Consider the following 12,257-nt stretch of genomic DNA (forward strand, 5'->3'; position numbering starts at 1 on the left):
ACCACTTATAGAAGTCGTTTGAATTGACTGATGCTCAGTAAGGGGAAGATGTTTACATAAATCCCACACTCCATTCAAGCTAACAGCACAGCGACATCTTAATCTGAATGACACCAGGCCTGATCTTTCAGACTACTCAGGTGAAGACTTCCTGCAGAATTCCCCAGGTCAGGAACTGGTTACTATCCCTAAGTGCATCTGTCTGATGCAAATATTTGCGATTCTTCACTCAGCAGTTCAGCCCTGGGGCATCTTCACTGGTTTTGTGGTACTGTGCCCACACAGTGATCCTGGAGAAGTCTCCAGGCACTAAATACAATCCCTGAGATGTTTCTGGCTGTGTTAAGGTAAAAAGAACAGATTGCTGGGGCAATTTTCCAGTGCTTTAAAGCTTATTTGCAGCTACAGAAAACAGCATTACAAATTATCCTTCCAGAGAAGAGAACAGTCTGAAGAAGCCTGAAAGTTTAGGAACGGCTAACTTGATCACTCTGACCATGGGGAATCGGGCTCTGCCTCAGGAGTGACCATATCTGATCTCCTCTGCAAAGCAGGAAAAAACAAACAACGGATTTCTTATCCTTTTGTTTTCATGTCATTTTTTTTTTTTTTTTTTTTAGTGTAGACCTATGGATAATGCTTTTGCAATTTTCATAATTTTTCATGTTTTGTAAGGATGAAGGAAAAAATAAACGGTTTCCAGTTGGAAGCTTGGCTTTGAGGAGTGCATTGTTTTTCCTCTCGTGGAGTATTGAACGACGTGAAGTTTTTGCTATCAGCTGAACAGCCACTTCAATCTAAAAGCAACTTTCTGCGTAAAAAATGTCATCAGTTCCATTCTGAAATGCAAATCTTTATAATCCTCATGCAAAAATAGATAAATAAATAAATAAATAAATCTGAGCATTTCAAGCTATACTCCCAGGCCTTCTCCATGTTCAATAAGGATATGCAGGGGCTCAACCAGAAGTGTTTGTTCAAGTGTTTTGCTGTAGAGGAGCCCCTGAGACCTTGATGTCAGAAGGCATTGTTGTGGTGATTTCAGAGCTGGAGGCAGGAAGCAAATTGCACGTGTGGGCATCTTGCAAAGGGTAGAAAATAACACCGTCTATTTCTGAAAATATAAAAGCGGGCTTTTCCTTGGATTCTAAATGCACAAATTAGTGGCCATCAGCAGATTCAAGGAAAAGAGAGAGGAAAATGATAGAGAAAGCGGATCACAAGAATAAATAGAGGTCTGTCTTCCTCCAGGCTTTGCTGAAATGCTTTCAAATGCTTGTCTTCAGATCAAGAAGAATTCCTGAACGATTTTGCAAAACAAAGTAGAGCTGCAAATGAAAGCAACACTCTGGCAACCAGAAGAGATGTTTCCAAACAGAAATACAGTGAAACAAAAGGTTGGGGGAAGGAAGGGAGGAATGTGTGGCTCTATGCAAGAATGGAGAGAGGTTTTTAGAGGGCTGGCAGTAGCTGTGAGGATGTTAAAGCACTTCACTGCCTAAGTTTGTGTGGTACACCTATATTCTCAGTGTTTCACAGCCCTATCTCTGGCTGGTGTGGTTTGTAAGAGAATTTGTGTTTTCATCCTCCTCATGCTGGTTTACGTATCAATAAAAGAGTTTTCCTCCAACCTGAGGTATCCATGAACTTATTTTACTGACCAAAGTTTTCACACAGACCCACTGTACACTGGGGGTGCCTGGGCCCTTCCACTCAGCACTGAGCTCTCTGTCTGGTTGGTCAGTCTGTCTGTGTGGGGCCCTGTGGTACCCACCCTATGTGGCCTCTCTGAAACAGGGACTCCATTTTCTGTTACTTTTTAAAGCTCTTAAACCCAGCCCCTAAAATACACGGTCCTTCCCTGTATGTAGGGCATCTGGCTTATTTCTTTAATTATTTGGGATTTCTGACTGAGCAATTTTGTGACATTTGGAAGGCTTTTTTTTTTTTTTTTTCTTTCTGTGTGGAGCTGCACATATTTTCACTGCACTGCAGCCATCCTGGACCTTGCCTCACTCGTGGTTGCTTCACTCACAGACACGTTGTGCAACCTGACAAATTGCCTGGTGCTGCAGACCCTTACATCAATCCTACTTGTACTTGCGGAGTGGAAAAACATGGTAAGAACCACTCCAAAACTGAGCAAAGCCTTCCTGGCCATGTAGGAAGGGACACGGCCTCATGCAGGTGCCCCTTCGTGGCTCCGTCAATTCACAGGGACACGAAGGTCCCCAAAATTGTGCTGAAGCATACGTGTCAGTCTGTAATATCTTTCTTTAGAGAGTGAGAAAACTGAGTGCAGCCTGTCTTAGACTGGTAAAGACCAGCTTCTATCCAGCGTTATTATCCAAACTTCCAGAAAAACAATATAAAAGAGGCATATTTATTGCCTGTATTCCAGGAACCTGACTGAATAAGCAATGGATGCTGTTTACCGTAGACCAGAGGAAATTATCTGCCAAAATAAGATTTTATTCATGGTTTAACGATGTTAATTCAAGAGATCCAGACCTGGCGCTGGAAGGCTTTGATTCCACAAACACTTGAGTCCAGTACTGAAGCCAAAAGAAGCAGTCCCATTCTCTCTCTGCTGTGATTTTTTTCTGACTGGACGCTGTCCTCTCTCTTGTTCTGGCATCAGAAGGTGTGTGTTCATGAAGTGGGCCATGTTGAAGCCAGCCAAGGCCTTTTTCCAAGCATAGGTTTTCTCCTGGACTTGGTCTTCCGCATGAAGCCCTGTGGTGGCACAAAAGATGTAATGGCACAGAGTATAGAGGGAAACAACCCTGGGGCAAGGAGACTACAGGATAGCATATGTCAGTGGCAGTCCTGTTTTCTCACTTAACTTATCCATGAATTACTTGGTGGCATCAGTTATTCCTTCCTGCTGTGGCCTCCAAATTTGCTGACCTGTTTTGGAAGCACACCTTCCACAGTGCCTCGCTACAAAGAGGGTAAGAGGATGTTATGCATGCAGGATATTTATTAAAGTCACGGCATAGCACTTACCCAAAGAAAATATACAGCATGTGCAGAGAGTAGGCAGCATACCTATCACATGGGGTTATATATGGTTTAAACTATGTCAGTGCTGAATTTCCAAATCCAGAACTCAGTAGGCTGCATTTTCCAAACACTGGCATAAATGTTTCTATGCCAGAATGGGAAATGGGGGTGAGGCCGGATCATTTAGTTCTTCCATAATCTACACTCCCATAATCTATGGGATTATGCTGTACCAGCAGGTACAGCAGAACCACTGTTGAGAAAGACCTGGTGAAAAGTATGTTCCAAAATAATTAACCTGATTTACAAGCAGTTTAAATAAAGAATATTTATTTTTCTCTGCTACATTCTGGATACTCCTTAATAACAGGGGAAAAAAAAAAAGAAAAAAAAAAAAAAGCCAACAACAAAACCCAGTATTTTTCTGGGACCCAAAAGCAGCAGTTCAGTTGCTGGCACGAATCTCCGTAGAGTACAAGGAAGAAAAGAGAGGAACTGGGCTGTGCTATTTTAAAAGGCTGCTTTCATTGACCGGAACTGCTCACTGGACTGCAGCACATTAACACCAGGGGAGTATTTGACTTCTTTGTTGTTGTCGTTAATGCAGCTCTTAGAACTTTGATATCCTCGAGCACTAGCCAGACTAAATATTAAATATTTCTTCTGTGATGTTGATTGTTCTTCTGCTTCTTCCTCTGCTCAGGATGCATGAATCCGCTGACAACTTACTTGGTTGGCATACAAATTGTCATTTTAATTTTTCATGATACTGATACCACTAAATGCCATGTTGCAGGTGGTTGTCGGTGAGTACAGGGGTTTGGTTTCTCCTCATTAACACCTTTGTTTCACAGACAATATGACTTTCCTGGCAGACTTCACTCCATGGCAGGGACCGCAGGAAAGCAGCATCTTGAGATCTGTGCTCCAGCATTTTCTCTTTTTCTTCTCTCCTTCCCTTTCCTCCCTGTACCTCTTTCTTCTCTCAGTCCATAGCCTATTGAACTCTAGTTTTCCAGCCCACCTTCCTGCATTTCTTCTTCTTCTTGAACAATGTCCACCTCACTCATATCAGCACCTCTGTCCCTATGCCCTTGTCCCCATCAGGACTCATGCCAGACCCCATGACACCCTCCCAGAGAGTGAACCAGTGACCAGACTGAAGGAAAAACAAAGAACAGGGAAGTAACCACTTCCAATTCATCCCCATTATGCTTGTGTGGCAGAGGGCAGTCCCGAATATACCTCACAGACTCAAAGCTGTAAGACCAAATTGGAAAAGGGCTAGGAGAGGGTCACATGTCTAGCACACTGCAAAGCAGTGCATTGGTATTGCAAAAGCTATGCAAGCATCAGCAGCTAATGATTTGGTACTGCTTGATACCATATGTATTTAGAGCTGCAGCATGCTGACACTTCTGGAAAAAGGGGAGATGGGAGAATCGTTGCTATTGTTTGGGATTTTTACTTGTCTTCTAACTTTTTTTTTTTAAATATTTTTTACTGGAATTGAGCAAGTAGAGTGGTTACTGTACAACATAAGGCCGATTATTCACTGACAAGTAGGCACCCTACATCTGCTCCTTGTCCCCTCAGGCAGTGGTCCCTGACTCTTGGCTCAGAGACAACATGCTGAGCTCCAGATTCCTTTGCATTACTTGCAGCCACCAGGCAAAGCAAAGCATCACTTGTGGTGCATCACTTCCTCAGCACTGTCACACCAGGCTACTGGAAATTGGGGTTCTCTAGATTTGATGCTGACCAAAAGACATAAGAAAGAGAAAATAACAGGAACTGGAAAAGGAGTTTTCACCCTTTCCTTTTCTCCAGTATTTTGCAAGTCTTTCCCTTTTGCCCTATTTCTGAGGATGGAGAGTCCACCACCTCTCTGAGCAACCAGTTTCGGAGTTAACCACCATATTTTATGCCCAGATTGAGGTGCTGAGCCTACATGGCATCGTGCTGCTCTTCACCTCTGCACTAGACATGGGCTCCTGGTGTCACACTGCATTTTGTTGGGTAGCTGGAAAAGCCATGTCTATGTTTATAACAACAACCCAAACAAAGGCCTGGAATCATAAAGTAATTCAGATCGCACAAAGCTATTTACATGCTTTGGAATTATTGTTCTATTTAATTTATAAATAATTCTTTAAAACATTCTGGAGTTTGGACAGACCCCATTCTTCCATTTATGCTGAAGTTTGAGCAGAAAAGTAAATAATTCATGAAAAACTAGTTAGGTTGCAGTATACTGCTGATCCATAGCCACCAAAACAGCAAGTTCCCACTAACCAACTCTGAAGGTATATCACAGAATCATAGAATCATTAAGGGTGGAAAAGATCTCTACGACCATCTAGTCCAACCATCCTCCTACCACCAACATTACCCACTACACCACGTCCCTAAGAATTACATCTACCCTTTTCTTAAACATCTCCAGGAACAATGGCTTCACCACTTCCCTGGGCAACCCATTCTAATGTCTCACCACTCTTTCTGAGAAGATATTCTTCCTAATTTCCAGCCTATCACTTCTTATATTCAAATGTAGTAATGATGAAGGAAACAGATTACTTCACCCTGTAGTGTCAAGGGTGGCAGCATTAATCCCTGCTCAGCAGAAGTGAAAGGCTGTCCAAGCAAGGAAGACATGTACACGAGTTAGCCTCACAGATACATAGCCCTGGTCAGCCAGACTTGAAGTGAAACACACATTTATGGACAGGATTGCAAGCATGCATGTGCCTGACACTCTCCAGATTTGGATTATAATGGTTACACACAGATGAGTTAATCTTCTTCACCGCACAACCCGATTGTGGATGAGGAAGAGATGATCTATCTTAAGGGATCTTGTCTCTGAATCTCCACTCTGCTTTCAGAAACACTCCCCAGCCAGGACTAATAATCTCATGTAGATCTCCTGCATGGAAGGGGAGGAAGAGATACCTCCAGTGACCTCTTGAAGTTATGCCAGCTTGGTCAGTGGCTCTCTTCTCAAGCATAATGGGCTGCCCTAGGTTCACCTCGGTACACTGACAATGTTTTTCCTTCCTACCAAGTGACACCACAAGCTCCACATGCCTCTTAGCTGTGCTGTGAGCCGAGTCCCTGCCACAGCACAGCTTGCTTAGCAAGTTGCCAAGGCTACCCCAAATCCCTCCCCTCGTCTCCTCCGCTCCGTATATCCTCTCCATGGTGTGCAGATGTCAGCGTGTGTGAACTGCGGCTGGCAGGCAGCTGGCAGCAATGGCAGCCCCAGAGGAGGAGGCCCTTGCTGGAAGGACTCTGCTGGCAACACGCTGCAGGCTGCCCTTCTTGGTTCTCATTCTCTTGGCACCTACAGCCCTGTCTGACTGACTTTGACACAGGCAAAGAATCAGCCCAACAGATGGGCCTGGTGGCAGGCAACCAAGGCTCTGTGAATGCACATTGTCTGGGTGTGGGGACTCAAGCTGCCAGTCAGGGATATCCAAAGAGCTGCCCGTCACAGTCCTGTGACGACAGCACCAAGCTATGCCCCAAACAGACAAGTTTGAATGTCTTTCATAGCAGCAGCGTTTGAAGAGAGAAGGAGCACAGTAAAATGGTGTCAGAGCTGACAGTGTTCCTGGGGCATCTGGGCAGGGCTGCAGCAGAAAGGAGCCCAGAGGAAGAGCGGCTGTCGCTGTTCATGTCGTTAAACCTTTCAAGCCACAGGAGATGATTTTATGTAGGGCAAGGCAAGCAGAAGAGAAAGTTTATCACTTGTCTCTCGGTCCCCTCGAAAATAGTACCAAAATCTCACACATCACATGCTCTAGCTAAGTGGCTCAATAACCTTTGGACAATATGCGGTGGCCCCTGCACGTACCATGTGAGCAGACCAGCCTTGCAAGCCTAGTTACCAAGGAAACAGGTTTTAAACTTCAAACATAGGTAGTCAGGAAGACAAAGATTTTGTACTTTTTTGGAACGCGTTGCTTTTCTGATCAAGGAATGTAGAATCTTGCTTTTAAGATCATCCTCAGTTTGGTCATGGGGCTGGTGGAAAATGCTGCAGCACTGCAGGTTCTGATTCAGTGATGGAGCAAAAAAGGAAAGAAAATATATATAAGGAAAGTTCATTAGAAAGCATTGCCGGCTGGTTTACTTAAAAGAAAGCAAATACAGGTGTTAACTGGGCAAGACCTTCTTTTCTGTGAGGGAAACAATCAATCAATCGCATTTTTTCTGTCCTGAGATTTTTTTAGCATAAAGCTTTCAAGTTGCAGTACTACAGCTTTATAGGTAAATGGATCACTGCCATTCCCTGACAAAGTGGCACCGAACTGAAAGTATCTTTTTTGTAAAATTTATTCCTTAGACCCTTCTCTAATTCTGATCTTGAACTTCTTTGTTTAAATGATTAAAACAACTTCGTTCCAAAACCACAGTCTGTAGCACAAACTTAATCTAGCTCTGGGACTGAAGAATGGGAAAGCATGTGCTACGCTCCTGGCTTTGTATGAATTCCTGTTCTCAAATAGCCATGTGAGAGCCACTGTGAGCCCCTGCAATGTGTCAGGCGTCTGTCCTTGCTGGTTCCTTTCCACCTGCCTGGCTCTCCCAGTGGCACTGCCACCCTAGCCATTGTTGCCCTCTGTCAAAACAGCTTAATGTGAAGTGTAAGCAGAGTAGCCCTTTTAGCATCTCGTTTCTCAGCCACTTTAGAATACATAAACCGTCCACAGGGAGTTTGAAAAACAGCTTTGGTGCATGTAACAAAAGGGGAAAGAATTCTGCTAGCTTCATTGTCATCTCATCATTTAAACACACAAAAAAGTTACACCCTCTGTAGGATAGTGCAGTGAAAGTTGCAAAATTATTACTTTCTCTCTGTACTCCATTTGATCAGCCTGTCAGGCCTTATCTACATCGTCAAAAATCTGAATCTTATTTCTTCACTAAAATAGCACCAACATTTTTGGCAGCAGTGTAATGTTAATGCAGACTGAGATCTTCAGCATTGTTTCTCTTGAATTTCTCAGGTTATTTTATCCTGGCAAATTAGAAATCAAAGAACTGTAGAAACGTTTGAGTTGGAAGGGACCCTAAAAGGCCCTCTGCTCCAACTCCCCTGCAATGAAAAGGGACACCTACAGCTCAGTGAGGCTGCTCAGAGCCACATCCAGCCTGATCTTGAGTGTCTCCAGGGATGGTGCATCCACCACCTCTCAGGGCAAACTGTGCCAGTGCCTCATCAGAAATACAGGGCTCCATTTGTTAACATCTCACAGGACCACCAGAGGTGGATTTATCACATAAATACCCCCTTGTAAACAAGGCTTAAGAGGCAGCTCGCAGGAGTGATAACGGCGCTTGATAGCATACCTGGTTGAAACTAAGCTGTTCTATTGACTTCAGTAGGGCTGCATAAAAATAACTGCTAGCAGAACTTGGCTTGGAAACATTAAAAAAAAAAAGAAAAAGAAGAAGAAGAAGAAGAAGAAAGAAATCCTTAAGCCACAAGCAATGTGTGGTTCATTTTGCAATTACTTAGCTCACCGATATATCGATGATGAAAACAAACCTCCCCCACTCCCAGGCCAAAAAGAAATAAAAGTAGGAAAGGCGGAATTGCCTACGCAGGGTAAATGACACACAAACAAACCAGAGCAGGAAAAACAGATTAATGAATCTTCTTTTCCGGGGTAAACAAAATGCTGGACCTTTGCCAGGGAGGAACACATCGACATCAAGCAGGGGATGGCAGGAAGCACGGCGGGCAGCTGGTGAGGCTTCTGTAGGGCTGCGGACCGGGCGGACTCAGGCTGAGCCATCACCGCACCACACACTGCATGAGTGGCAGTGAAGTGTGGGCTGCAGGGACACACACAGGCCTCTGCTCCAGGCCTGGGGTGGCAGGAGGCCGCTTCCTCAGGAAATGTGCTGGAATACTGCCAGGATGGTAGAAGGACTCGGGCAAGGCTGAGCCTGATGCTTTGTGGCATTCCCCACCGCTACTGCTCATCTGAGAGGGAGCAGCTTGAGCTGAGCTGGGCAGGTGATGCATTACATTTGCTCACCAGGCCCTAATGTTGGGGAGGCCAACATCTGCTTGTACTGTGCTTCTGTACCTGCTAGGCTGAGGGGCTCTTAGCCGGTTGAAACATGGAAAGTCTCCCTTTTCTTCAAGCCCATCATGTTCTAGAGCTGCCTTGCAGATTAATGCATTAAGATGGTAGTTCAAAAAGAGCTTTGCAGAGCGCTCTCCCTTGCTAAATCTCAGTCACAGGAGTTAGTGCAGTGATTTAAATGCATGCCTTAATAGAGGCACACAACCAGCAGTCCCAGTGCTGAGGAAGGAAGATGGTTTCCAGTGGCTGACAAAAGTCAGAGGCCCATCTGAAACTTCAGTTTGCATTCACAGGACATTAGGTCTTCTCCTTGTGAAGCTTCTCTGCTAAAGGACAAGTGAAATAGTTGCCCACTCATCAGCAAAATAAAAACAAACAAACAAATATATTCTCCAAATCCTTGGCAATGTACACGCTGACGTCTGTCAGGGTGTAACTGAGTGCACACTCAACTTGAGATTTCTTGTGTAGTGTTAGGTATAACTAGACTTCTAGCACAGTACCCATTGATAAGAACTGATGCTGCCCCTGCGGAAGATAAGAACCAGGGAGTTTAGCTGAACAGCATGGGAGAACTCTACCTACAGAGCAACAAACACACCCCAGGTGATAAGAAGGTACACAGCTACTTTATGCATCACATTGAGAATCATCACAGTGTAAATCAGCAGAATTATTGGAACTTATGATTTGCAGTAGAATAGGCCATTCAGAGGCTGGGCAGTTTAAAGGCAACTCCAAATGTAACTGAGGTTCTAACCATGCCCCCTGGATGTTTTGCCTTATTTGTGTTTCTGTAAATGAAGAGCAAAGATTGCAGAGACAACCTGGCAACAGATCATCCAGGTACTTCTTATAAGAAACCTGCTCAGTAACCAACAAAAGAACAGGTTTCCAAACTAAAAACTGGATACACTGAATTTCTCTGCAGTGCAGTTTTTCTGGTTCTGAAGGCACTGGACTACAGCTGCTCAATTAGAAAGCTAATTTTCTTTATTCCTTTAGAACAAAGAAATCCTGGGGCTTGTTACCTTCAGAGAAATACAGACGGAGTCAATAAAGTAATGAAATGTTTATATTGTCCAAGTATTTCCTGTGAAATAGTAGAATCATTATTTGATAAAAATAATATAGCATCCAGCACTGGACTATTAATCATGCTGCATCTAAGGCAGGGAAGAAAGCCATTATTCCTCTTCTGTCAAATCTGTTACTAAGAAGAAACTACATTCAGAGTAGAAACACTTCAATATTTGTTCTTTAGATAATTAAGATGAAATTTTAACCTTTACTCTTCTGAAACCCTTAGAGAAACATTCATTTATCTGCATATGAAATTAATATTGGAATGCTTTATTGATTCATTGGCTAAAGGCACAGACTAGCCCTGGAAATTCCTCTCTGTTTGCATTGATGCCTTGAGCTGGAACAAAAAAAAATGCCATTTAAAAGCAGTTTAGCCTTGAGAAAATGGGCAGTCATTGTGGGATTTGTCATTCTAGGGGGAAAAAAAAAAGTTCTTATTGTATCCCTCTTAAGAATGAAGATATTTATATAGAATAGCTTGGTAGACATAATAAATAACTGACAGCAATTACGTTAATTGAGGCACTGCTCAAGGGCAATAGAAACATAGAAAAGCCTTCACAAGACATAGGGTTTAAAAAAAGTCAAAAAAAAACAAAAAAAAAAACCAAAAAACCCACTCACGTAAACAATCTCTCAACTCTGAACCAGTGCTTTCCTTACAGTAAATCACCATGAAAGCAGTGGTGGCAAATTCCTAATCTACGGTCACTGAGACCATGGCCTCAGGGTTTATCTTTGTGCAAGAGCTTGTAATATTTAGCCTGCAAACTGGCAGCACTAAAATGGCAGTGAGTGGTCATTGGGTATGTTTTAGGTGATCCAGGTGATCCTGCTATGGATGTGCTCAGTGCAAATTTACTTCCCAGCCTCAGTGTTTAAACTCTGATCCCATGGCAAATGTAAGATAATTTGAGGAAATCACTGTTCCTCAGGGAAGGTATAAACACCTCACAGCTATCAGGGGTTAAGGTTAAGTACAATGGTAGGTATGGCAGAGCACTTGCTGTATCCCTTATTCCTTCCTCCCTTATCTCCACAGTTTGTTTAAGTATATCCATATTAATTTGAACTGCAACAGGTACATCTAGGTCTATCACACAGCTGAAGTAATGACATAATGTACCATCTCATGCTTTCCAGTCCATTTGCAGGATGGCAACGCTTGTCAGAAAGGTTTAATAAGAACAGGCTGCTGGATCACACTGAGCAGCTTCACCTCTAATGAGGAGCATGGAGGAGCCCCATTCTGCTCCAGAGCATCCTTGGCAAATGGGAATTGTCAGTCTTCTGTAACAGACGGGAAAGTTCAGCTCCTCACAAGCACTGGTGTCTCCTAATACAGTACTGTACTTTCCACAACTCTGAGAGAAGTCAATCATTGTGCTGATATGTTTTTTTGGGTTTTTTTTTTGTTTGTTTGTTTGTTTTTATAAATAAAATCATGATATTGAATGAGGAGTTTCATCTACAGCTGGATAAGAATACTCAAGCAAATGATCTGAGTTTTAATTGAAAGTATTCAGTCTTACCAGTCCTTCCTCTTCAACATTTACTTCAAAATCAGGAAAATTCCCAGTAAAACACTGATGCTACAGATATTATATGTATACTTATTTTTTCCCAAGAGTAGCCTGTTCTGTCAAATAGGATCATCATCTGTTATATTTAGACTGTATCTTGAAGACCTCGTGGAGAACACCTGGGAGACCTTTCCAGAGTCACTTGATGTACAGCCCTGTACAAAATGCCATTATGCTTGAGTGATAGGAAATTTTTTAAAGAAAGTAAGAGTATTAGGACATAGCTTAAAATTAACTCTACTGCTTTAGGGTCAGACTTTTCACACATGCACAGAAACATGATTTCAGATGTAGTAAATTGAGCCCTTTACACAAAAGTTTCATCATTTGATCTAACATCTTGAATTAAGAGTACACCTCAGTTCATTACTTTGAAAAGATCTATGTTGAAAGTTCTGAGTCTTGACTTTCTTGTTTAGGCAAAATTTCAAATTTTGGAATAGTCTATAGTGGAGCTGTAGGCCTGGACACTCATCTC

At 42.9% G+C, this 12,257-nt stretch overlaps 1 protein-coding gene across 1 annotated transcript in view; it reads right to left on the reverse strand.

The window, feature by feature from the left end:
* Window positions 1-2,451: 2,451 nt before the first annotated feature.
* The window catches only part of IRS2 (insulin receptor substrate 2), a 43,730-nt gene continuing 33,924 nt past the window's right edge, over window positions 2,452-12,257 (reverse strand). The window contains exon 2 of the mRNA XM_015277882.4: window positions 2,452-2,736. Coding sequence (XP_015133368.2) covers window positions 2,492-2,736 — 245 coding nt within the window. The 3' untranslated portion in view covers window positions 2,452-2,491. The remainder of the gene's footprint in view (window positions 2,737-12,257) is intronic.

The sequence above is a fragment of the Gallus gallus genome, chromosome 1, assembly GCF_016699485.2.
Source record: "Gallus gallus isolate bGalGal1 chromosome 1, bGalGal1.mat.broiler.GRCg7b, whole genome shotgun sequence".
Classification (NCBI taxonomy): domain Eukaryota; kingdom Metazoa; phylum Chordata; class Aves; order Galliformes; family Phasianidae; genus Gallus; species Gallus gallus.